Genomic DNA, 26,275 nt, shown 5'->3' with positions numbered 1-26,275 from the left:
TGTGTTTACTGCAGTACTGTGTGTTTACTGCAGTACTGTGTGTTTACTGCAGTACGATGCATTACTCTGAGCCTCTGGTTGCATCGGTTCTGTGTGTGCATCCTTCCCTTGGGGTCTTCACTAGAGCATAGGCCTTTGATTGTTACACCGCTGGTCAAGTATTTTAATGAACGCCGCCTGTCTTAGTTACGGTTTTTATTGCTATGAAGAGATACCATGACCATGGCAACTCTTATAAAGAAAACATTTAATTGAGGATGGCTCGCTTACAGTTTCAGAGGTTCAGCCTATTATGATCATGAAGGGGGCATGGCCGAGTGCAGACGCAGACATGGTGCTGGAGCTGAGAGTGCTCCATCTCACAGACAACAGGAAAATGGCTAATTGTCACAGTGAGGGAAGCTTAAGAAAAAGAGACCTCATAGCCATAGTGACACACGTCCTCCAACAAGGCCACACCTCCTAATAGTGCAGTTCCCTTTGGTGGCCATTTTCTTTTAAACCACCGCAAATACATACATGGAACTTACATCCCCTCTATACATTCAACTATGGGCAATACCTTTGACCTTTATAGGACACATTCCTCTTATATAGATGAGCAGTGGATCAGATCCCCTTTTTTTAAATCATGGGGATCTACAGAAGTGTCGAGTGACTGAGCCTTGGCCCTGGGGTCTGCCTGTGTTGTGCCAACCAAATCAGCCTCTGTGGTACTCTTTTCTGTATTAGGGGTCACACATGTTGGGAAAAAGTGAACTAGTAGCTGTTTTGGCAAGAAAAGAACAAAAAAGGCTTGTAAAGTTGGATTGGACCAGATGATTTTAAGACCAGCATTTCTCTGATTTTCTTCTGTGACACCAAAGTTGTCACATCCTGTGCACATTCCCCAGCAGAGAGACTGAAGGAGTCAGCAAGGATGCCAGACTGTTTCCTGTGATGTCATGGAAGTGTGTTAGGTACAGAGAGAACCAATGGTCTCTATTGAGCAGTGTCCAGAGTCTGTTGTGTTATTTTAATAAGTACTTCCTGGGAGATCCATCCACTGCTGTCCCTGACCGTACACATTTTCAGATTCAACTTAATGATCTTTCATGGAAGACTTAGACCAGGGAATCATTAAAACTTGAAACTAACACACTTGAAACAGTTTACCAATGACTGTCCTTCCACGGTTTGATTAATGTACCTCCAGACTCTTTGCATTTTGAAGGAACTGATCTAGAAGTCCCGTGGTCCTAAACTTTTCTTTTCCTCCCACAGAAGGAAGAATCCTGTTCAGAAATGAGGCGAGTTAATGTTTGGACACCGCTCCATGACGAGTTTTAAACTGCCCTGACCACCTTGCCAACTGAGTCTCTGCTCATGAGACCCAACAAGATGACCCGGCCCAGGAGGGATAGTGTCCTGCCTTATATGAACAGTGACTGCTGACGTCTGAGCGCAAATTGGGGGTGCTGCGTCTTGTCTGCCAGTACCATGAAGGAAGTGGTTTATTGGTCACCCAAGAAGGTGGCAGACTGGCTGCTGGAGAATGCTATGCCAGAATACTGTGAACCTCTCGAGCATTTCACAGGCCAGGACTTGATCAACCTAACCCAAGAGGATTTCAAAAAGCCCCCACTGTGCCGAGTCTCATCTGACAACGGGCAGCGACTCTTAGACATGATCGAGACCCTGAAAATGGAGCACCATATCGAAGCACACAAGAATGGCCACGCCAACGGGCACCTCAGCGTTGGCGTCGACATTCCCGACCCCGATGGCAGCTTCAGCATCAAGATTAAACCCAATGGAATGCCAAATGGGTATAGGAAAGAGATGATAAAGATCCCCATGCCAGAACCAGAGCGCTCCCAGTACCCCATGGAGTGGGGCAAGACTTTTCTGGCCTTTGTTTATGCACTTTCCTGTTTCGTCCTCACTACAGTGATGATCTCGGTCGTCCATGAACGAGTACCTCCTAAGGAGGTGCAGCCTCCACTACCGGACACGTTTTTTGACCATTTTAACCGGGTGCAGTGGGCCTTTTCTATTTGCGAAATTAACGGCATGATCCTTGTAGGACTCTGGTTAATTCAGTGGCTGCTCTTAAAATACAAGTAAGTAGAGTAAACCATAGTCTTAAGATCCAGCGATGATGGGTTGGCATTTAGCTATCTAGTCATGGAAATGAAATTTACCCAAGTGTTGAAATCATGGCATATTGAATAATTTTGAAAGGGGACTAACTAAAGCTTCTAGAGCTTTGAGAGAATATTGTATTTGTTGCCTGTTTGATACAGTTCCTCCAGAATTAAGACCATGACTGATGGCGGTCTGTTTTCAGATATCTTCAGAGAGTAAAGGCTGTTGAATTTTGGGGGGCAGGGGAGGTATGATAAAGCTACCTAGTCTTGCTTGGTGGTTACTCAGGTAAATTGACAATTGGAGGGTGAGCTGTGAGTGGTGGAATAGTTCCTCCTCACCCCCAGCCAGACCCAGAACCTTATCAGTATGTCCTCATAGATTTTGACCATAGTTTTGACATAGTTTTGATCAATCAGTTATTCTGTAATGACTTTGGTTGGGGAAAACTGATATCTCATTTAACTTAAGCTGGTAGAATGTAGTGGAACCCGTATGACTGCATCTTATAGAATGTGTAGCACTTAAAGCAGTGGGTGGCTAAGTCTGTATTTGGTTTTAGTTGGATCCAAAGTGATTCTTATGTCCCAAGCTGTAATCACGGCAGGGATCTCCTAAAGTGAGCTATCTGCTTAGGTAAGTGTCTTCCCCTGGTTTTAATTCATTGCTCTTGTTCTTGGTGTCTTGGTTTTTTGTTTTTTGTTTTTTTCCCTTAGTGGAACATCTTTGTGGCTTCCCTGTGGTAGTTGGGAATGACCATTTTTCCCCTACCCACTGGACTGGGATCATCAGTAAGAGGTACCACTGTGCCCTGGCCACAGCCCAAGCTTGCTGCTGTTGCCCCGGGGGCACTGTAACCAAGTCCACATAGTGAGCAGGGCCATGCTTGGGATTGAGGCCAGAACTGGGGCTGCTTCCCTACAGACCTGGAACTGTCACTCTGGGGCAGCTTCTGATGATGGAGCCACCAGCTGTTTGGAGTTTCTCTCTGGAGACTGAGTTGCCTGGGCCGAACGATGGCTGGATATTAAATTGTCTTCCAAGATAATAAAGTATAAAAATGCAGGTGGAGCATTTCTGTTCAGTTTGGCTCTGAGTGTTTTTCTGGTGTTGGATAAACTCTTTCTCAGTTCATGAAGTCAGATGTCCACAAGTAGAAAGGGAAGGTTACCTGCTGACCTCATCAGGGAGACCATCTTCACTTTGGTAAAGTCACTGGCATAGCCAAGGGTTTACTTGGGGCTAGTTTGACAAATTTATAATCTAAATAGAATTTGAAATGGAACTGATAGGCTCTGCTATCTAGTTGAAGAAAAAAAAAATGTTGTTGCTTTGGCTTTGAGATGAATTGGCTTCCCAGATAGCGATGTTTGGGATTCCTTGCATACATTCTGTTGACTGACAGCATTAGTCCTGCTTCTTTTCGCCCTTTCTCCCTAAAAGCCTGACCCTATTCCCCATGCTTCCTTCACAGAGGGAAGGGCAGCTCAAATTAAGCTTACTGAGGTTTTTTTGTTTTGGTTTGGTTTGGTTTTTTCCCCTTAAAATTTGTTTTTTTTCTCCAGTTCGCTTTCTGGCTTTTCACCAAAATTCATACACACAGGCAAATCTATTGCCCCAGAATATAACTCAATAAGTCAGACTTACTGCAGAATAGAGGTGTTTTGTGATTTCAGTCTTTTTCTGAATGAGCTTCCTACACACAGGACTAATTTCTACATGTTTTATTTTTCTAGCAGGGAATTTTCCCCAAATCTGTTTCTCTTTAAATTTTCTAATTTGGTATTCTCCTTGTACTTACTACCAATACTATAGTAATTTATTTATTTAAGTTGTTCAACTACAATAAACCACTTGGAATGCCTTCTACACAGCTAATCCCGTGCTGGAGTAGGCAGCCTGGGTTCTAGCCCCAGCTGTGACTTTGCATGCTAGGTGGCTTAGATGAACTTTTTCAACTCAGGAGCCTTGTTCCCCTCCCAGGAAAAATATCAGCTTCTCAGTCAAGCTTCCTGTTGTCCTAGAAAACTTTTAGGTTGGCCCGAACATTGCGGGTAAGCCACTGTGATGGGGTTGGAGTAGTCAGGTGACTAACTTGAATGCAGCCAGCTAAGGAGTCTTTACGGCCTTCACTCTAGTTTCTACCTTAGACTGTTGTCCTAAGCATCCCCCACCCTGACTGTCGGTGACCTCTCCCAGTGTATGTGGCAGTCCAGGCGTGGAAGAGGGGAGAGGTACGAACTGATAGAGCAGGATGTTTATGCTGATAACTGCCATGTCTGCTGTCATCACAAGGCTAACCCTTGGACACGCTACCCCCAACACCCATTCTCGTTTCTAGCTAATTGGCTGTTGCTATGTGACAGTTTTATTTATGGACTGGTTTGAAAACATGGAGCTTTCTGCATATGGGGTACTCTCCCTCCCTAACTTTCCTTGTTTTTGTGTTTCTTTTGAGTTTGGCCCATCTCTCCATCATCCACCAGCTGGATGGTTTACTATTAACCGTTTTACTCAGCTCCTCAGAATCAAAGCTGTTTGGTTAGTATTAAGTTCCCAGAAAAGCCCAAATTTCCATCCCTGCCTCCCAAATTTATTCTGGAGTCCTTAAAAAGACCCTCTATTCCTTTTCCCTTTGTACTTTCTAACATAAGATAAAAGATAAAGATGATGAAGAATTGAGAAGTAAGACCACTGCAATTTTGGAATCTGCCGCCAATCAGTCCTTTAGCCAGACTTGTAGGGTTCTGAACACTTTGATTCTGAATTTGTGACATTCAGTTCTGTCTTATGTTGTATACAGTTGTCCTTCACTGTGAAAGTAGGTTCTGAACCTCTTTTTGGCTTTTAAAATTGTAAATAATGTTGTCTCCTCATTTAGAATTGGACTTTCAAGCCACTGACTAGGAAAAATTCCCGGGAAATCTCTGCCTTTGTGTCAGACTTCACTGCAAACCAGGTACCCCTTGTTTTAAGAAAGCACCATAAAGAGTATTTGGAGCTCACAGACCGATGGAGCTGAGGCTCTCAGCTAGCACGGTGTCACCCCTGCATGTTTCCTGTGGCCCTACCCTGTCAGGACATTGCCGACCTTTGACTGAAGGCAGCATCGAGGTTTCCAAGGCAGGTTTTCTGATTAAGGCGAGGGTGAGACAGAGTGTGGTGATCAGGGTGCCTCAGACTCTCTGGGACTCAGGCCAGATTTGTGAGCTCTGTTTCCTAAGTTGCTTTTCCCCTTCTCTGGCCAGTGGCATTTTCTAGAAATGTAGAACAACTCAGCTGGTGTTGTCTAAGTAATGAGCTTGGTCAATTCTAGTTCTATGTTCTAGTTCAATTCTAGTTTAGGTATGTCTCCTCCTTTCCTTTCATTTCTAACTGGCGTCCACACTGTGGAATCTGATGAAGACACAACTTCTTAGCTTTGAAGCTCGGGGCTCTTCACAAAAAAAATTGAGTCTGCCCTATAGTACCCGCGGCTGCTCCGGTTCCCTGTAAACACCTTCAGCTCATAACACTTCCCCTTCTCTCAGTTCTGCATGTGTCTCCTTCAGTGACAGATTTTTTTTTTTAATTTTCCTTAAAGGAGGAAATGATGCCATGTTCATCACTCCCACTCCTATCCTGATGTTGTGACAGGGCCTGGCAGATATAAACAGAGTGTGTTCATTTAAAATCCATCCATTCATTCAACTTGAGTTCACTAAGGAACCTGCTGTATGTAAGCCAGCAGTGCTAGACCCTGGGGTGCTGCAGCAAGAAGAGGCCTCTAGTGCAGTGATTAGTCTGGGCAGAGGGAGGAAGCCAGTAAACTGCCGAGGATCTGGTGTCAGCTAGTGTAAGGGAACTAGAGACCACGAGTCAGCGTAAGGGCTTCGGTGTGTTGGAAATGGGGCAGAGGTGGTATTTTCAGATTGGGTAATTGTGAAAGGCCCCGGATGAGACAGCAGTTCCTCACACACTTGAGTCAAATGGAAGAGAATCCCAAGTAGGTATTTGAAAAAGAATGTTCCAGGTAGAAGACATAGCAAGTGTTTGAGGGTGAGTTTATTTCTTTGGCTTCTTTGAGTCCCAAAGTATCTGTAATGGCTGGGGAGAGCTGTCCAGTGAGGTACAGACAGGGTCTCAGATGGAAACAGTAGTGTGTGGATTTAATGTCAAGTGTGATAAAGCACTGACACACAATGATACAAGCACACTTGTGTTGTGGAAGAATTATATAGCATCAGCAGGATGCTCAGTTAGGATGCTTACTACCACACCTTAAAACTGGAGTTTGGATCTCAGAATCCATATAGTGGAAGGGGAGAAATGATTCCCACAAGTTGTGCTATGACCCACCCCCTCACGCACACCCCCAAATAAATAAATATGATAAAAAGAATTAAAATGATATGGCTGCTTTTTAGGTAACAGGATAGCAAGAGTTGAATCCAGAGAATTGTTTGTGACCCCCATTGCCATAGTGAACACAACTGGTTTCTGTTATAGTGTATTTCACACATGAGGCCTTGGATTTGCCCATGAAGCCCTGGTTTTTATGTTATTTAAAGAGGGAGATTCCACTAATTCAGGGGTACTCACAACTGTACTTGAATATATTTTCTTTGGAACAAAGTCAAGTGGTCTGTGTAAGCATTGGAGCTCAGATGGAGAGGGATTCTGGCAGTCTGGAGCAGAAGAATCGCTGTAAGCACTGCAGCTTACAGCCCTGCTCTGGAGGAAGGTTCCCCATGCAGGTGTCCCAGCTCTGCTCTGGCAGGGGAAGGTTTCCTCATCAAAGCTGTCCCAGCTCAGCTTGCTCTCCTCTGCTCCAGGCTGCCAGGGTTGGGGGCATGGGGTGAGGGGGTTTGTGTGTGGGGGGTGTGTGTTACAGCTCTACTTAGGTCCCCCAGAGTGTTACAATTCTTCTGGACTAGGGGAAAGTTTTCCCTGTAAAAGTGTTACAGTTCTACTTTGGTTCAGTCTGCTCAGGCTCCAGGGAAAGTTGTTACAGCTGGGCTCGACTCTATCGAAAATGCCACACTGTGCAACAAACCTGGGGGTGGGGGTGAGGTGGCAGCCTCCTATGAGAAGCAGCCGCAAACTGGACAACAGGGTACAGAGTTTATATAGACCGGTTTCTTGGGAGCAGGGGTGGAGTTTTCCAGGGTGATTTGGGATTAGTGGGTTTTGGTGGTCTGATTCTGAGGCAAGTTCAGGGATTGGTGGGGTTTTTGCTCAGGTCCTCAGTGATTGGTGGGATTCTGCAGCCTGACTCTAGGGCAAGATCAGAGATTGTGATTTCAAATTCCAGTCTGGAGTCAGGTCAAGGTCAATGTTTCTCCTTGGCCTTTTCCACTCCTAGTCTATGTCCTGTGCTGGGTTTTCTGTCATGGTTTGGGGTTAGACATTCACTTAAGAAGAGTAGAGTAAGTCAGTTGGCTGAGTGGCAAATTATGTAAGAACGAATTAAATGTACTAGTAAATATTTGAAGAAAAAAGAAGAAAGCAGTTGGATTATGGGGTGGACTCAAGAACTTAACTTAACGGTAGAGATGTTTGGTGATGAGGGAGAATATTGCACCTTAAAGAGCTGTAGGGTCACAGTGGGACTGTTTGAGGAGTGGGAAAGATCATTGAATGGGTTCTTTGAAAACTGATCCCAAAGAGAAGGAATGGATAAGGGAAATGACATCTGTATTTAAAAGTGTCTCCACGTGTCCAGTTTTCCAGTGTTGTTCTTCTGGGGTGGTTATTACAGTACCAGGATGGATTTTTAGTGTTTACCCATAATGTAAACACTAAACTGTAGTAAGAGATTTCTTTAGAAAAAAACTAGTTTTTGTTTTTAAGATTTGTGTTTTCATGTATATGTGTTTATTTGCATTCATGTATATATACCGTGTGTGTACCTGGTGCCTGAGGGTGTTGGCTTCCCTAGAACTGGATTTGCGGATGGTCTGTGCTAACACTTAGAAACTGGGAACCAAAACCCAGGTCCTTTGCAAAAGCAGAAGGACACTGAGCCTTTCTTCACTTTCAGTTTTAATTTTAAAGTTTGTATGCTTGTGTATGTCAGGGGGTAGGCAGGCGGAACTGGTGACTGAGCCCAGGATCTTGCCCATGCTACTGCACCTCCTCTATCCCTGCTACTGCACCTCCTCTATCCCTGAGCTACACTGCCGCCTTGTTTCATATTTTAGTCTCCAACCAAAGTTGTGGTTTGGGGAGTCTTGTATCTTTGCTAGATTTCTGCCACCGTAAGACAATAGCATTCCCTTTCTTTTGAGACTAGAATTTACTTTCTGAGGACAGGCTCTTTGGGCTGATTGGCAGCTGCTTCGGTCAGAGCTATTTTAATCATTTAGGTCTGTTTGGTATTAACAGGACTGTCCACTGACATTTGTCTTTCATTTTGCCCTAGTTGAATTCCCCCAGTGCCTATTTTCACATTAGCTGTGTTTCCAAGTAGTCATTCCTCTGTAATCTCCATGGTAGGTTATGGCTGCAGATACTATCAGCACACTGTTCCTGGTTTTCTTATCTTAGATGGTGAGGATTAAGCAAAGTTCTTAAAGCACCTGATGTAGAATATTTGATGTGAAACAATTCTTTCCAGGTTTCAAGTAGCTTGCTTTCCAAGTTCCAGAAGAGCCATTTCCTAGGGTCAGTTCATTTGATCAGCACTTTGTCATACACTATGGTAGACCAGATGGCTCTTCTCTAATTGCCCTTCCAACATCTTTCTCTGTTTAGTTATTTACCAGGCATTATTGCAAAGGGTCTCTGCAACCTCAGTCTGCAGGAGGCAAGAAGCTAGTTTTATTTAGCACAACTCACTGGTCAGTGTTGGTTCAGACTTCTGGAGTCTGATCCCTAATAGTTAGTTTACTTAGGCATATTTAAGCATAGCACAATTTGGTGAAAATGTATTCTGGTGATAATTAATTCTATCCCTCATATACAGCAAAATATACATAAATCTCTTTGAGGAATAAAGTAAGCTAAGTACAGATGGATGTGATCCATAAAGATAGGTTCTGTGCATTGACTGAGAAAAACAAGCTTACAATATGGACCAAGGAGAGGATCCAGTGCAATCTCTAACCACATAGATAGTGCAAAGGTCACTAGGCTATTATTAACCACTTTGGTTCTCAGCCTTTTGGGAGGATAGTAGATTATGCATTCCTTCTCTTGAAGAAAACCCCTGTGTGCTTAATGTTCAGGTTCCCCTAGTGTTCATCTGTGAGAACAGAGACCTCAGTGAATTATGGGTGCTGCAGAGAACATTCTGGGGGAATTTTCCACTGATCCCATAGTCATGTCTCAAATGTTCAAACTGGGAACACAAAGTTCCCTCTTGTTACTGTAATGTTTTTGACACCTCTCCCATTATTTGATTGGCTGGTATGCTGTCCATAGTTCTCTCTATCAGTAAATGAGAGAAGAGCTCAGAGTAGTCTCTTCTCTTTCTTTTCTCCTTACTTTTCCTGCTACATGTAACTGAATCTTTTGTGTGTCTACTCTTTGATTCTGAAAATTTTCTTCCATGTCAAAAATCTTTACAACTAGTCAAGAGGCAGATTCCAAAATAGCTGATCTTTAAGTAACAATTTTTACATGAATTGTAATATCATTGATCTAATAAGCCTTTTAAAAATAAATGGTGCTATTCTTTTCTCTTTGTGAAAGTAACTGAGACTTGGAGAATCTGTTGACTTGTCCAACATCCCACAGGAACGTATGCTGGGAAGTAATGGTTCCTTGGTGTAAGCCCAGTCTGGAACTTTTGCTACTAAAACAAACACTCTCCAGAAATATATTTTCCTAACACATACTGTGGCATTAACTCCACGCACAAAGGACAAATAGAATAAAAACAGATGGGGTTGGATTTTAGAATAATGCTGTGCGCTGCTTTTCATCTGGAAGACATTTGAACGGGATGCTAGGATGTTCTCACCACCCCTTGTGGTTGTCATGATCTGTCTGCTCCCTGTACATCGTAGCCAATGTACGTAGTTCAGTCCTAGCTGCGTGCTTCCTTGTAACCTCCGAGGTAAGTCAGAACCACCATTTTGGGATAAATGTCCCTCTACCAGCAACTGCAGACCTAGTGTTCCACTAAGTTAACTGACCAAGCTTATCCAAGTTCACAGTCTCACTTTCTGTTTTTTTTGACCAAGTTTGTGGGTTTCTTTTTGTTGTTTTTTTCTTTTGATTCTGACCCATCATCTCTCTGGCCTCAGGACTGAGATGATTTCCTGTTTTCCTGGGGATCTTTTCTGAACCCTTTGCCTCTCAGGTCATCTACCCTCAGCTTCCTGTACTCTGTGCTTGGCCTCCTCTGTTTTGAGGAACACTGTGACATGAACCTGTGGGACCAGACAGTAGATTCAGCGCCACATGGTTTTACCTGGGCTCACCTTTACCATTTTAGGTTTCATGGCCTAAATAGTCCATGCCAAAGGAATTGTGGGAAAACTAGATTTCGCTGGATAGCCACTGAATTGGTTAATGCCAGCATTTTGACTAAGTTATTCTGTGTTAGTCCTTTACCAGAGTCAAGTTAAATTTTTATTTCTAACACTAAGACAATGTAAGGAATGATCCTTTGTGTAGTCAGGCTAATAATGAAAAGTAATGCTGTTTTAATATGTGCTCCTTAATTTACATTGGAACTTAATCCCCAAGTTTTATGTTAATGATCCTTGGAGGTGGGGCTTTTAGGAAATAATGAGGACTAGATGGGTCAGGTAGGTGGGCTCCCCGTCTTGAAGAGGGGAGTACAGGCTGTCTCACTTGCTCTGCTTCGCTTCACGGTCTCTGACATGGTGGTAATGTAGCAAGGAGCCCCTTACCAGGCGCTGAGCACACTGGCACCAAGAGTTTGGACTTTTCAGCTGCCAGACAGACCCACGAACAAATAAGCTAAATAATCTGATCTTGGTGGTGGTGGTGGTGGTGGTGTGTGTGTATGTTTGAGTGTGTGTGTGTGTGTGTTTTATGTAAATTTTTAAAAATTCTAATTCTTCATCTCACCAGAGAGAAAATAATAACTTTGAGTTCACATTGTTAATCTACATCTGTGGTTTTAAGTGGATTCATTTTACCTTCTATTTTCTAACGTGCCCCAACAGTCCCTTTAATCCCTTCTCAGCTGTCCACCACAGATGGCTCTGTGTTCTTTCTCCCAGCAGCCTCCTAGTGCCAGGATAGTGCCTATGGGATGATTCTCCTGGTTTAGTCTGGCATTCACCTACTGAGCACTGTGGTCAAACTATTTGCCTAATCATTTCTTTACCTACAAGATGAGAATGATAGTCGTTTTCACCCAATATTGTTATGATGCTGAGTAGAAATAAATTCACAGCATCCCACAGTGCTTGGTACTCAGGCTGGTGTTGGGGCCAGCCTTGGCAAAAATACCCTCTTCCAGAGTGGAGGCGTGGGGATTTAGACATATAGTAAAGAATATGAAGATGCGAATGAAAATAAAATGCAGAAACACATAGGATAGTATCGGGAGGGAATGTCAGTGAGTACTGAAAATTCACCCGTGTTTAATTTCCAACAGCTTAATATACCCCTGATATCAAAAGGTAGGAGTAGAAGAAGAGGACTGCATTCACATACAAACTGAAAGTTGTGGGGCACAGTTGTTGCCCATGCCCTCGACTCATGCCCTAGACCAGGCACTCTGTGGGCAAACCACTCCCTGGGTGGAATCCCTAGTTATTTCCTTATAGGGAACTGAAACTTAGTTGGTTCCTTAGACTTTTGTTTTAGGTAGGAACCAACTACTTCCCTATTTCAGGAGCTTGAGGTCTGGCAACTAGCCACACCTGTTGGCAAGACTTGTGAGAGCAGAACTCTGATTTACATATAGGTGGGACCTTTGAGTTAGAAACACAATAACCTTTAATGAACTAAAAACAAGTCCCAAACTCTCTGACCTTTGGCCTCTTTGGGTCTCCACAGGCTGGTGCTGTTCCCATATGCTTCTTAGCAAGAGCTTCTCTGTTCTTACCTGTTTTCAACCCAAAACATCTTGAGTTTTCTTCCCTGATGATGCGTTTTCCCAGTACCTGGTCTGTTAAATCTGAGTCTTCTTGCTGTACCTTCAACTGTTGTCACCTCCTACACAGGGTGGCACTAGAGCCTCCTGCTGGTCTGTTTTTCTTGGGTCAATCAGCAGTCAGTGTTCGCAGCTCTGAGAGGGTATCAGCGTGTATCACTCTTCTGCCTCATGTATCACTAAAGCCATTGTCTTTATGGTGGCCTAAAGGTTCTGCCGAAGCCAATGGTTCCTTCCCAGACCACGTGGCCTCGTGAACTTTGTTCCCAACTTTCTAATAGGTCAACAAATGGTTAGGCATACTGACCACAAGTGTTTTCTTCCAAGGGGTGTCATGGATAGTCCTTAGAGCCCTGGGTTTTATGGGGATCCTTCCATTCAACTGGTACCTAAAGTCTCTTGTGAAATGGAATATTGCTGAATAGAAATGCAGATAACAAAAGTGTGTTTTATATTTTTTTTTTTAAAAAATGCTGCAAGATCCCCATTGGCAGTAGGCAGCAGAAATGCTGTAGATCCCAAATGGTGGTAGCGGGCCATGTGGTGGCAGACAGTGGGCCCTGCGAGCAGCCAGTCCCAGGCAGAGATGATTGCCGGTCCCTGAGCAATGGCTGGTCCCAGGCAGGGAGACACATGGCAGGCGGGAAGGAGACAGAGACATGGATAGACACAACATGCAGAGTGAGGTTGAGTATTTATTCAGGGGGTTATGGAGGAGGAAGGGTGAAGGGGGGAGAGAGGGGGGGAGGAGAAAGAGACAGAAGGGGAGAAGCAGAGAAGTGGGGAGAGAGGCAGAAGCTGCCTCTCGGAGAGGAAGATGGAAAAAAGAGCGAACTCAGGCCGGAAGCTGAAGATCAGCCTGCCTCTGTGGATGGGGGAGGGAGTGGGCGTGGCTTGTCTCTTAAGGAGACAGAAAACCATAACAGTGTGAACTTTCTTTGAGTTGGATTTTAAAAAGTTGAGAAGACATTACACATAAATAGACACATCTCTGCAGTAGGAGCTTGGCTATCTGGATTAATTCTGCCATCTTGCCTGTGGAGATGTCCACGTGCTAAGTGAGTTCTGAAAGACCTTAGGAGAGCATTGGTTTTGATTCGTTGCAAGTTTGGTCTTTGCCCCTTCATCTGTTTGAATAGCCTTTCTTTGGAGTTTCCCGCAACAGTCCTGAGTTCAAGGCCCTGAGTTTTCCTGCTTTGCCTTCTGGTGCTCTGGAGATACAAATGCTGTAATGGGAGCGGGAAGTGCTGTGGGGAGGGGGGGCAGTACGGAGGGGAGAGTAGGGGAGAAAGGTGGCAGAGCTCAGTCTAGGGATTTTCAGACCTGTCTGAATGGATGAAGCCATCTCAGCAAATATTTTAAACTAAAATGTGAATGCCAAAAAAAAAAAGATGTGAGTTGGAGGGACGGTGTGCATCTGGGCAGATTAATTCTGGCGGATAAACAAAAGGGTTTACAGGGCAGATGTGTGTGGACAGAAATGGGAACTAGCTGTTGGGATCCAGAGGCTCACAGAGATCCACCTGCCTCTGCCTTCCTAGTTCTGGGATTAAAGGTGCGCATCACCACCACCCAGCTAATAGAATCTTAACTCTCATGTGGGAACTCAAAATGGGATTCCTCACACAAGGTCCAGCGCCTTTTTGTCTTATGTAATTATACTTCAGTTTAGACTCCCTGAGACTCAGTTCTGCCTTCCGTGAAAAAGAAATCATAGCCATTCATTGCTGGGCCATCTTAAGAATACAGGGACCTGGAGAAAAGGCTCCCGGTGAAGAGCAGAGGCTGCTCCTGCAGAGGACCTGAGTTTGATTCTCAGCACCACAGCCAGTGGCTCACAACCATCTGTAATTCTGGTCACAGGGGATCTGATGCACTCTTCTGGCCTCCATGGGCAACAGGCACACATGCCGTGCTTATACACTTATGCAGATGTTCACACAGAGGTATAAAAGGAAAGAAACAGAATGAATTAATGCTACAAAGCTTGAAGGCATGAAGGAGAAATTTGGCAAAAGTCCCTACCTTTATACGGACAACTTTTGACTTACAATAAAAAAAAAATGCTAAGTATTGCAATATCCATTCTTAGTTCTTTTCCATAGCCTTTTCTGTTCATTGCTAACCCGTTCCCTTGATGCACTAAAAAGGAAGGCATTGCCCTTGTCCTCCTTTTTCCTGACAAAGAAGCAAATTTTGTAGGAAATGCATGGAAATGACTGAGGTCACCAAGAAAGTCTCTGTTAAAGGTAAAGCAGCTAGCATGTGAGTGGCGCTGCTGTGGCCCAGTGACAGATGAGTCCCCGTGGATCGCATGCTCGAATCCCTGAGCAGAGATCTGCACTGTACAGGACCTTCTCTCTGCCTACGACGGCGTCCATTATGCTGCACAGCATCTCCCTTGTTATTGCCTCTTAGTTGTGAATGTGTTGTTTGGTTCACTGTTTTTTTATATGGGTCTATTTGTTTTTAAAAGCCAAGAACTTCCAGAAAGATTTAGGTGATGAAGTCTATGTCAGAGAAATGGGTTAGAAACAAATGGAAAGATCACAAAACAGTATAGTAAAGCTGGGGGTCAGAGTAGTCATTATCTACAATTCTGTAATTCTTTCTTTCTTTTGTTTTGGTTTGGTTTTGACTTTCAAGACAGGTTTTCTCTGTATAGCCTTGGCTGTCCTAGAACTCACTCTGAAGACCAGGCTGGCCGCAAACTCATAGAGACCCTCCTGCCTCTTCCTCCCCAGTTTTGGAATTAAAGGTGTGTGCCACCACCACCCGACTTATAATTCCCTTAAATGTGCTGGTCTTTAAGATCTTGGGAAGTAGAGTAATTTAATTTTGAGCCAAGTGCCAGTGAGCATGCCAGCTCTTATCTGCCACTCTTAGCTACACGGGGAGTTTAAAACCAACCTGGGAAACATGAAACCCTGTTTGGGGGTGGAGGCAGAGATAGAGGCAAGTAGCATACTGCCAAATAATATTTTTCTGTTGATATAGTCCTTTGGGGAGTGGAAATTCTACTCTAAGCCAAGAGTGCCGCATGTCCTGCTGCTATGGATTCATGGAAAGAGACTACTTGGGGCGGCAGAACTCTTTCCAGTATTTAATTGAACTTTATAAAAGTCTATTCATTTCTTTGGCCCTTTTTCCTTTAGAATTTTAAACCTTTGTACTAAATGCCAAAAACATTATAATACTGCTGTTTTTAGCCTGGTTGTTGAATCACACAATAAGATTCTAAGTCCCATTTCCTTTTTGAAATTAGAGATGTTATAAAGTTCAGTGGGGGCCTTGGGCCATTTCTCAGTGGTTCAATACTTGCTTGTATTCCAAGACCCTGAACTCCTTATCCCAATTCCTGTCTCAAACAAAGCTATATAAGTCACCTGTACTGGAAGCAGCATACATTTGTAGCAAGTCTTAATTGTATATAAAATATTAACAATTTTACTGATTGTCTTATATGCAAATTTGGCAGATATAATATTCTGAAGGGGGTGGGTAATAGTGAGCCTGGTGTGCAAAACAATAGTGGGAAGTCTATTAGCAGATGCAGTCTGTGCACTGACAGTCACTGCAGTGTGAGCAGATGGAACACAGACTTTGGGACACGAAAGGCATGTTTCTGGACATTCGATGAATATTCTGGGTTTCAGGGAATTATATCCAGCATCTAACTCCTTCTTGGCATTTGCTTAATCTCTAGTAGTATCCCATGGGCATTCCTTCTATGATTGTTTTTCTTTTTTAAAAAAAAATATTTTTTGAGATTATAATATAGTTACATCATTTCCCCGTTCCTCTAGGCCCTTTCGTATACTCCCCCTGTTTTCTTTCAAACTCATAGCCTCTTTTGTCATTAATTGTTGTTACACACATATATGTATTCCAAAATACATAAATACAACTTGCTCAGTCTACACAGTGTTACTTGAACGTATGTTTTCATTTGGTATTAGTTGATCAGTTGGTGTGTTCTTCCCTGCAGAAGACGAGATCTCCTGCTCTCGGCATTCCTTAGTCGCCTGTAGTTCCTTGTGTAGTTCATGAAGGGTTGAGGCCTCATGGTCTTTCCCCATCTCCTTTTTCATGTCCATTGGTGTCATTTTTGTCTAGCTCCTATTTGGGTAGTCTTGTGGGCAAGACTCTATGAGTGTGCCTTCTGACAGTCCTAGGAAGCATAACCTCACAGCAAATTCCTTGATCCTCTGGTTCTTAAAATGTTTCTGTTCCCTCTTCTTCAATGTTCCTTGAGCCTTTTTCTTTCATAAAGAATTCAAAGTGTGTGGAACTCCTGAATTTGGGAAAGGAATGCCTTTGTACACTAAAAGTATATACAATTCTTTACAATATAAATCCTTTGCTTTTGAACATCACAGTGACTACCATAGCCTGCACGTTCTATTCACATCGGCACTTCCTTTGTGGTATTCTTGACTGACATCTGTTGACCATAGTTTTCACTTCTCTTGTGATTAGACTTGAAACCAGAGACGCACACCTCTCTGTGGCAGCCTCATGTAGAGTGAATTCTCACCACTGGGAGGGATATGACCCCGTGACTATGAGAAAATGATTAAAGCCAGCTCTGATAATGACAGTTCTGACCAACTTGTGAAAGACAGATAAGGAGACATAATACCCACCCGTCTTTATTTAGTAAATCCTGAATTAACTTGAACTGTATGTATCCCGGTGATATGCCGGTAGAGTAGTAGGAAGTTGTTGTGATACACACACACATATATCACACAGGTAGTGGGTCACGTTATTGCTCTTACTAAATCAACAATTACGAATGACAGTATTTCATTTGGCTTCCACACTCCATTGACCAAGCTAATGGTAGAGCACAATGGTAGAGCAACCACACATTTGCTTTTCTAAAGGAAAAACCTGTCCACTGTTCCTAAATTTTCTTTTTTGCTAAATCATATTTACCCAAGCCAAGAAAAACACCTTGAGCCTAAATATGTGATATACACCATGTGATGTATCCCCCATAGCCCGTGGCTGGATGGGAGAAAGTTAGAGTGAAGGTTTCTATTTAAGGAGACACTTAGGACTACATTAATGAGGTCAAGTCTAAGAAACAGGTAGAATTTGGTGCTAGAGTTCATAGGCCATGATATATGCCTGTATTCATCTCGCTCATTACAAACTAATGGCTCTTCCTTGTCCTTCTTTCTATTTTGTAGCCCTCTGTCTATGCCTGCTCTCTGTCGGGGGCTCCAGATAGTATTTCTAGAGTGGTTATCCCTGTTTTCCCTATTAGGAAGAGGGGAGAAGTATTGTCTGAGGTAGCAAAGCAATGAGGAGCAGTGTCGGGGTTCTACTTTGCTTTTCGTAGTTCCTCCTTTGACGCCAGGATGCCTAGAACATCAGTTCGGATGTGTACTCCCTCGCTGTTTCCTGTCTGACTCCTTGAAGTTTTCATGCTCATGTCCTTCTGAGCACCTTGACGTTTTAGACAGAGAGACACAGAAAATTTAAATGCCCCGGGTCCTGCATGGCTCAGACCGCTCTGAATAAGATTTGCTTATCCATTAGTTGAATGTCAACTCAGATTTAAGGCCCATAAAGCCTAGTTTGTAGCAGTATAAATCTGTGTGATCCTTTTGGACAATGGCCGTATATATAAAGCACAGCCTACAGTATTCTAAAACTCCCCACCTAGATCTTTTGCCAGTGATACTTTACCACTCTGATTTCAAGCTCTTGAGTAGGTTTTTGGGTTTGTTCTGTTGGGTCTTTGAAAACTTTTAAGTAAATGAACCTGCGGAATTTCTTGACTGAGAATCTGCCCTGTTTTTCCCTTTTTCTAGGTCTATTGTTAGCAGAAGATTTTTCTGCATAGTGGGCACGCTGTACCTGTATCGGTGTATTACAATGTATGTAACTACACTCCCAGTACCCGGCATGCATTTCAACTGTTCTCCGAAGGTAAATTATTCCTCCCTGTCATTTCCCCTTTTTGTTTGTTTCTCCTCTTGCCCTGGGGACCTTACACTAAGGCCAAGATGAAAATTTGCTCAGAATCACTTTCATCTGGGAACGCCCCTCAGCTATAGGGCCAGACGGCCACACCCTTCTCAGAATTCCCCAGCTTCGCCAGCCCCTCCCAGATAGGAACAAGTGTGGCTAGGGAGTGTGCTGGAAGCTCTCTATGGGGGTAGAGCTCTTTGCTTCCTCCAGACTATTAGATATGTTCCTTCGTGCAGATCTGGACGCCTTCACTGAGACAGGAAGCTGTTTCCTGTGGCACTTGTCCCTCCCTCTGTCTTCCCATCAGTGCTTACGCAGGGCCAGGCAGGCACACTCGTGTCCCTGGCAGTCCTCTGCTAGTTTGTGTCAGACTGTTCTTGGGAAGGATGAGAGGCCTTGCATCTGCTGCCTTTTCTTGTATCCCAGAAGATTTTGAAGCTGCCCTATATCTCTTGCTTGGTGGCTCTGCCTTTGTACCAGATTCAAATAACCATTACTTTGGAAGAGATTTTAACTAGAAAATCCTTTGGAATGTCATCAAATAGAAAAAGACTTAATTCTTTAATACATTAAAGCTCCTTGGTGCAGTAAGAAAGGAAATAAACTAAGTTCTTGCCTTGATTTCTTGATTTAAATATATATATTGCTATATAATATATATACAATACTATACTTTGAGATCATTTATCTGCATTGAGCTGTGTGCTGCAAGAGCCAGCTGTCTTTGGTCCCATCCCTTTCTGAGTCTCTTCCTGCCAAAGGAGACATCTTCTCAGAGAAGTTTTGGGAAGGGGCCTGCAATATTCTCTCTGGATTTTTTCGTGGCATCTTTATGATAGGGAGTTCTGGATCCTTTTGGTTTTCGTGTGCACTTTGTTTCCTCTCAGACTTAGCAAACATTCCCACAGAGGCGACGGGTTGCTTTCCTGACTCTGCAAGGTTCACTGCATTCTGGAGAATGCACGTTCCGAGTACCGCACTCAGCCAGCCCTCCTCCATCTCTGCCCCCCTCTGTTCCTGGTCCTTGCTCAGTCCTTCCCAGGAAGCCAGCCTCACATTTCATTTTGTGAATGTTTCCCAGAACCCACTTGCAATGTCCAGATTACAGAATTCACTCATTCATTTCCTTATTTTCTATTTGGAAAGCCCTTGTCGTTGAGAGTCCGGCAGCTCTCGCTGACAGTGTGGTTGATAAACAGAATGTTCTGTACTGTCCCCTGACAATTGTGGCACACACCCAAGGGCAGTTCAACTCTATCTAATAGAGTCTGGATATTGGTAAAGTTGCCACAGAGAAGTAGATAGATGTAGATTCTGACGATAAGTCTGCATCTGGGGCCTGTTTTCCCTTCCCTTGTTCAAGGGCTGTGCCTTTTTCAGGGTGTGTGCATTTTGAATCAGCTCTTCAAGTCCAGAGTGGCGAGTCAGCCAGAGTCATCAATGAACCTAACCACAGTCCATGGCTAAGAAGAGCTCTGGGGTTTTGTTAGTAGAGCCAGAGGTAGCAGGCACCACACAGAGATTAACTCAAACGTATCATCCATGTGTTGGCCAGAAATCCAATAGTGCAGGCTTCTAAAACTCAGAATCTTAAAAACAAACAGTTGAAGGTGTGTTCGCACACCTCAGCACACAGTAGTTCAAACCAGTCTAATTTATTTTGTCCAGTAAGGAAAAATTCTGCACACCACTCTTTAAATGCAGGACTTCATGTAGCCCTGGGAACACAACTTTTTATTTTGTTCTGGAATTTTCAAATGTATTCAGTGTAGAGAGGCCAGTGTAAGGAAATCTGTTTTATCTATGTTTTATGAGCTCAGGTACAAGAGATGGGCCAGGTAGAGATATACTTTGTTGAAAACACCTTAAAATTTACCTGGTTCAGGATTGTCCCTTATGGAATGAAGTTTTGAGATGATGCCGTAATAGGATCAAGATGAGCCACTAACCCCGAAGATGAAAACACCACACAGATCCGAGCTGTGTTCAAGGGTTAGATTGGCAATAATTAGAAGGAATGCGAAAGGAAGGGAAAGATTTCAATGACTGGGTTTTACCACTCGGATAATTATAAATGGGAAGGAAGGGCGTTAATGACTTTGGGACGAACACAAGTACTTGGGAGACAGCTCAGTGACATCTATAATGGTTAGGTTTGTAGTCTCAAGTCGAAGTGAAAACTAGGGCTAGGAAATAACTATTTGTTATTTGTCATGTTGTGAATGATGGTAAAAGCTGTGGCTATGAATGGGAAGTCCATAGAAAGGGCAGAGAATCTTTAATGCTTATGTATAGAATTAGATGGTCAGCATCTGAGGTCTCTCTAGGCCTGTTTCTTGATAGATTTTTCTCACTCATCACTAAACAGTTGGAAGGCAGTTCAGGCTTTACATGAGTGCTCTGCTGAATGAGGAACCTACACCTGGTTCCAGCATCACGTTTACCCCCATATTAGTATACCTAACCCTTTCCTCCGCATCAGAGTTCAAAATGGGCAGATTGTAAGAAAGTTGCTGCAGCAAATCTGTGACAGTAGTGATAGAAATTGGTCTCACAATAAGGTAAGGGCTTTAGAAATAGTCACAAGGTGGCAGGGCAGCCGGCGGCACAGGCCTCCCACCACATATTGCTGCAAACGGTCGTAAGTCACTGGGGGCATGCAAAGATGTGTTCACTTCGTGGATTGCATACAACAAAGCACCTTCCTGTACCCGTGGGGTGCATGCTGTGCCAGGCTTACGCTGGAGGCTGCCAAGCGTCGGATCCCTCGACTAGCCTATGGCAGTGTTGCCGCAGCTTCTCCCCAAGAGCATTTGTGGATCCTCAACCTCCCTCTTCTTATCAGAGCTGTTTAGAACTAAAACAAACAAACAAAAAACAGGAACAGCTGGCAATCTTTGATTTTAGGTAAGTTTGTATTTTTCTAAACTCAAAAAAAAGGAAAGAAAGAAAGAAAGAAAGAAAGAAAGAAAGAAAGAAAGAAAGTGAAAGAAAGAAAGAAAGAAAGTGAAAGAAAGAAAGAAAGAAAGAAAGAAAGAAAGAAAGAAAGAAAGAAAGAAAAGAAAGCACCCTGTGTTTACGCCCCAGATTTGCACATACAGTCCCATGTCGACTTTTGGAAAAGTTGATCTGGTGATGACTAAGCATTAATCTGAGCTACACAATGTTCTGTTGTGGTTTCTGTGGTGACCTTAGATTTCAGACAGGAGATGACACCTCAGCCAGGGCTCTTGGTAAATGAATTTCATTTAAAGTTTTATTCAGGCCCTCAATGAACAGGTCACTGTCAAGCAAGGACCACGGTCATGTTTGGGCAGCCTCTGAGGCTGGTTATTGAGTGGGGCAGCCATGGGAAACCCTCCACAGTTATCATCTCTGCTGTTGCTATCAGCTTGTCTCAGTGGGAGATTTCAGATTCAAAGCTCCTGGAACTCGCTGGCCTCGTGGGCCCCTTGCCTTGCACAAGTCCAACCTTACAAGGTAGCAGACTCTGCTCTGTGACTATTATAACCCTTTCTCAGGTGGCAGTTGTGGTATTTCATAAGCCCTCCACACTGACACGCTTTAGTAGTTGGATTAGCCCTTGTCAGCCTTCTGAGGACTTCAGAAAGAGCTGTCCATTACCAAAGTAGCTTGGTGTCATAGAGTTAAATTGTGTGAGACTTAAGTTTTCATTGATTTTGATTGATATTGATTTTGCAGTCTTCTGTATACTTTACCAGCTTCTTTTTTTCTTTCTTTTTTTTTTTTTTGAACAACAGTGGTAACAATGTACCATATCATTTCTAGTTTTAGAATTACCTTATTTGTTTTGTTTTGCTTTTCAAGACAGGGTTTCTCTGTTTAACCACCCCAGACTGTCCTGGAACTCACTCTATGGAACAAGCTAGCCTCAAGCTCAGGGATCTACCTGCCTCTATATCCTAAGTGCTGGGATTAAAGGTGTGCACCACCACCGCCCAGCTAAAAAGTACTTGTGTATAAGGTTTATTATAGACACACTGAAAGTATATAGCAAAGTATATATTTAAAAGTTTTTAAATTCATATTTAAATACATTAGTCCTTTATGGTTATCTTTCTTATAATTCCAATTCTGCTGTCTGCACATTTATTACTCTTGTTGCAGATTATATTTGACAGTGTATTTTGCATTATTTTATAGATTTTCAGCTTCTCCAAGGATTTCTTACTATGGGGAGGGCATCACTCATTCAGACTGCAAGAAAATGCAGATTGCTGATGTGATTGCAGTTGGCTAATACAAGTTATTTCTTCGAGCAAACATCTCTGGAGAGCCTGTCCTGTGTGGACATAGTGTTGAATATTAAGGGCACAAATGTACATAGCAAGTGTCCCATCCACCTCTATCCTCCCTCCATGGGCCTTTAGAGCTAGGATCCTTGTGTGATCCATCAGGTCGCTCCCTGGCTTGTTGACTCCTCCCTGTATGAATATGAAGGTCCCAGTTGCCATGGATACACAGGAAAACAGCCATTGTGCTGTGCATGCAAGCTGCCCTGCTGGAGGTGTGTCTGAGCCAAGGTACTGAAGGACAAGTCAGAATCTGTCAAGTGGAAACAGAGAGAAGATGGATAGAAAGGGATCATGCAAAGGACTGTAGAATAACTTGAGGTTTAGTGAGCACAGGTATCTGGTTCTCTGGCCCCAGGGGCCTGAGATGAAGTGAAACAGGCAGGATGTGGGCAAATTTGAAAGGGCTTTATACCTTTCTAATGAGTTTTGACTTCAAGGACCATAGGAAGCCTGGAAAGGTTTTAGTAGGAAGTTATTATGTACTCAATTTATCTTTTGAATACATCTTCCTAGTCATATAGTAGGGTGCTTGGGAGAAAAGGAGATAGACTTTGATTGGTGCCAAATCATGTACCCCTTTTTCATTCTCACTGTGGTTCCAAATCTGGTTTATTTTCATTTAATGCTGAGAACTCTGAGTGGAGGAAACTGCAGTCAGTTCAGAGATATGTGGCTCTGACTAATGTTTCAGAGCTGCCAGGTGACAGAGGCAGGACATCTGGCCACTGTCTGTTGTAAATGGTACTTTTTCATGGTTGTGTGAATTGGGGAGGAATACCTAGACCTGACTGGTAGCTCTGTCACTGTTGAGGGAAACATTGAGGAGGCAAAAAGCCTTACAGATATTAGGAGCAATCGACTGTGAAGAGGCAAGACATTAATTGAGCAGTTCCAGAGAGCCTTAGAGGTGTCTATGTACACCTCAGGGGAAACCTTACCTGTAAGTTGAAGTTTCTCTGTCCCATAGCTGCTCTCAATTAAATACTCAGTCTTATATTAATTATAAATGCTTGGCCAATAGTTCAGGTTTATTGCTACCTAGCTCTTACATTTTAAGTTAACCCATATTCCTTATTTACACACTGCCATGTGGAGGTACCTTTGTTAGTATGGCACATTTATCTACTGCTTTCTCTGCATCTGTCTGTGTGACTTCTAATTCTGCCTTTCTCCTTCCCATCATTCTTTGTTTGGTTCCCCTACCTATACTTCCTGCCTGGCTACTGGCCAATCAGCATTTTATTAGCATGACATATTCATCTCCTGTTCCCTTGCATTTGGCTGGTGACTGCTGACTCTGCCCTTCTCCTTCCCATCATTCTTAGACCGGTCACCCTTCCTATACTTCTTGCCTGGCTACTAGTTAATCAGTGTTTTAGTGTAACAATTTGAGTAACAAGTCTTAGCAGTATACAAGAGGATTATTCCACAGCACTTCCCCACTGGCTTAGGGTACAGGAGGTGGGCAATGGCAGGCTGATCTTAGGGAATGGTCTTGGAGCTACCTGGGCATGAGAGGCCATCAGTGATAACTCTGAAAAAGCCAGGCTGTTCTGCTTGGGAACTCTCCCCCTGGCCATGATGGGTTTGTCAAGCTTTGTTTCTTGCTTTTGCAGTGCTTGGACTTGAGCCCAGGCCCTGTCATCTATCTTTCTCACTGAGCTGTAGCCTCATCCCTCAGGGTTATGCTTGAGACAGTTTGAACATGGCAATATCAGTTTGCAATAAATCAAAAGAAACTTTATAACTTGAGATACACTTTAGAAAAAAACTAATAAATGTAAAGGAAGTAGAAAATGATTATTTGGTAGCTATTGCAGAAATAATTCAAAAATTATAATCCATAATGGGTGGTGTTGAAGCTTTTGGGAGAGGGTTGGGACCAATAGTATTTAAACAGTTTTTCATAATCACATTTCTCATTAATTATTAGAGGGCAAAGATAACATATTTAGTGGAGAAATCTGGCAGGCATTGTGTGGCCAGATGGCCACACCAGTAGCTGGACAAATGTCACCAGGGCTTCCTCACAGGTGCACTGGGATAGAGACCACAGCCATTCTGTTTATTCTGCCAACAGCATTTAATTTGAATTTAAGCAGACTGCAGCATTCAGAGAAAATCCAAGGAAGGAGATGATCTTAAAGTGTGACTATCACAGGAGAAGGAAATGAAGACAGAAGCTCTGTCGTTTCTGTGAAAAGCCAGAGCATGACAGGCCCCTTTGGCACTGGTCCCTGAGTTGATCCTAGGTCAGTGGGGAGGGATCCAGAGATGATGTTGGGGCTGGTGAGTGGTCTGCATAGAAGCTATGAGATGTGAGTGAGGTTGGATCACTGTAGATTTCATGCATGATTATAGCTTCTTACTTTGGATTTTGGAGTGAGGTGTTATAAAACTTATGACCCAGGAAAAGAGAAGCAGATGTAGTGAAATACTGACATGGAGTCAAAATGAAGGGCTTCGTTATTTTTCCATATAAAAATTTCAAAATAAAAACATGAGTACATTTTTTGTAGCCTCCACTTCCTAACTAGGTTGACTAGAGGAACTTGAACACTCCTACCCCCCAAATTTAGAGCAATGTAATTTTATTATAGGGACATTTTGCTTTAAACACTGGAGTGTGAGTAACAGATCCAGAGTGGATCCAATTTAAAGTTTTTATGAGGCCTTTGGATAGTGTCCTTATTAAAGGCTATGAAAAATTATTATTTTTGGCTAGAGTATAAAGAGACTGATGGTAGATTAGTGTCTTGTTGCTGATGTTGCTTAGAGACCTCCACCCACCCCAAAGCCTGCTTAATGTAGGAAGTGATGCAAACATTTGAGTGTGGAAAAGGGCCAAACCGTCCATAGCCAAGCGGAATAAAAAGTCCTGGAAACCATGTAGGAGAAGTGCTTAGTGAAGCCTCCTGCTGAGAAGTCGTGGTGGGTGTGGTGGTGTTTGCAGGGGAAAGCCTGTCTCTGCAGAACTGGGAGAGTTCAAGAGTCTCCTGAGTGGTCGGGAGCTGATCACAATGAGCATCCAGCAGAGCCACAGGTTCACAGAGAGCCAGAGCGATCTCCTTTTCATCTGCTGGCTGTTAGGAACTGAGCCTGAGGTTCCCCCTCCAAAAATTGCCTCAACTTGATAACAGTAATACTGTCCTCAATTTCTGTAATGCGAGCAGTCACTTTGAAAACAGGTAGTACCTGAGGCTGGGAGAGATAAAATGTTTCCTGCTTGGTTAACCTAAAAACTCTTGTGGGAACGTGAAGTTCGTAGGGAAAAGCGAGAGTAGAGGGAAGAAAATGGAGTATCGATTGAATCCAAGCAAATTATGTGCATGTAGGAATATTTAGTAAAGGGGTTTTGGGGGAGAGGAGAAGTGGACAGTTTTAAGACAGGGTTTGTCTGTGTAGCCCTTGACTGTCCTGGTACTTACTCTGGAGACCAGGCTGGCCCTGAACTCAGAGAATCCACCTGCCTCTGCCTCCCAAGTACTGGGACTAAAGATGTGTGCCACCACACCCAGCTTAAATAAAGTATTTAAAATAGGGCTTGTGTTAGACTTGAGCTCATTTTTGTTCCTATGAGGTGTATCTGAAGATCCAGTGAGACGGTTTAGCATCTGCCATCAACGCCGAGCTCAGTCCTCGCACCAGTGTCTAGGTGGAAGGAAAGCACCAACTCAACAGTCATCATCTGGCCCCGACATGTGTACTGTGGCACGCTCATGCGCAGCTTCCCCCCCCCCAGTGACACACTCATGCATAGCTCACCCCCCCAGTGGCACACTCATGC

At 43.4% G+C, this 26,275-nt stretch overlaps 1 protein-coding gene across 3 annotated transcripts in view; it reads left to right on the top strand.

The window, feature by feature from the left end:
- Nucleotides 1-26,275, top strand: part of Sgms1 (sphingomyelin synthase 1) — a 165,336-nt gene that overhangs the window by 127,770 nt on the left and 11,291 nt on the right. For all 3 annotated transcript variants that reach the window (XM_005352141.2, XM_026781489.1, XM_013348110.2), the window contains 2 exons: nucleotides 1,264-2,102; nucleotides 18,013-18,130. In XM_005352141.2, coding sequence (XP_005352198.1) covers nucleotides 1,480-2,102; nucleotides 18,013-18,130 — 741 coding nt within the window. In that variant the 5' untranslated portion in view covers nucleotides 1,264-1,479. The remainder of the gene's footprint in view (nucleotides 1-1,263; nucleotides 2,103-18,012; nucleotides 18,131-26,275) is intronic.

Source organism: Microtus ochrogaster, chromosome 8, assembly GCF_000317375.1.
Source record: "Microtus ochrogaster isolate Prairie Vole_2 chromosome 8, MicOch1.0, whole genome shotgun sequence".
Lineage (NCBI taxonomy): Eukaryota > Metazoa > Chordata > Mammalia > Rodentia > Cricetidae > Microtus > Microtus ochrogaster.
Note: the sequence above shows the minus strand (reverse complement) of the source record. Positions and strands in the feature narration are given on the sequence as shown.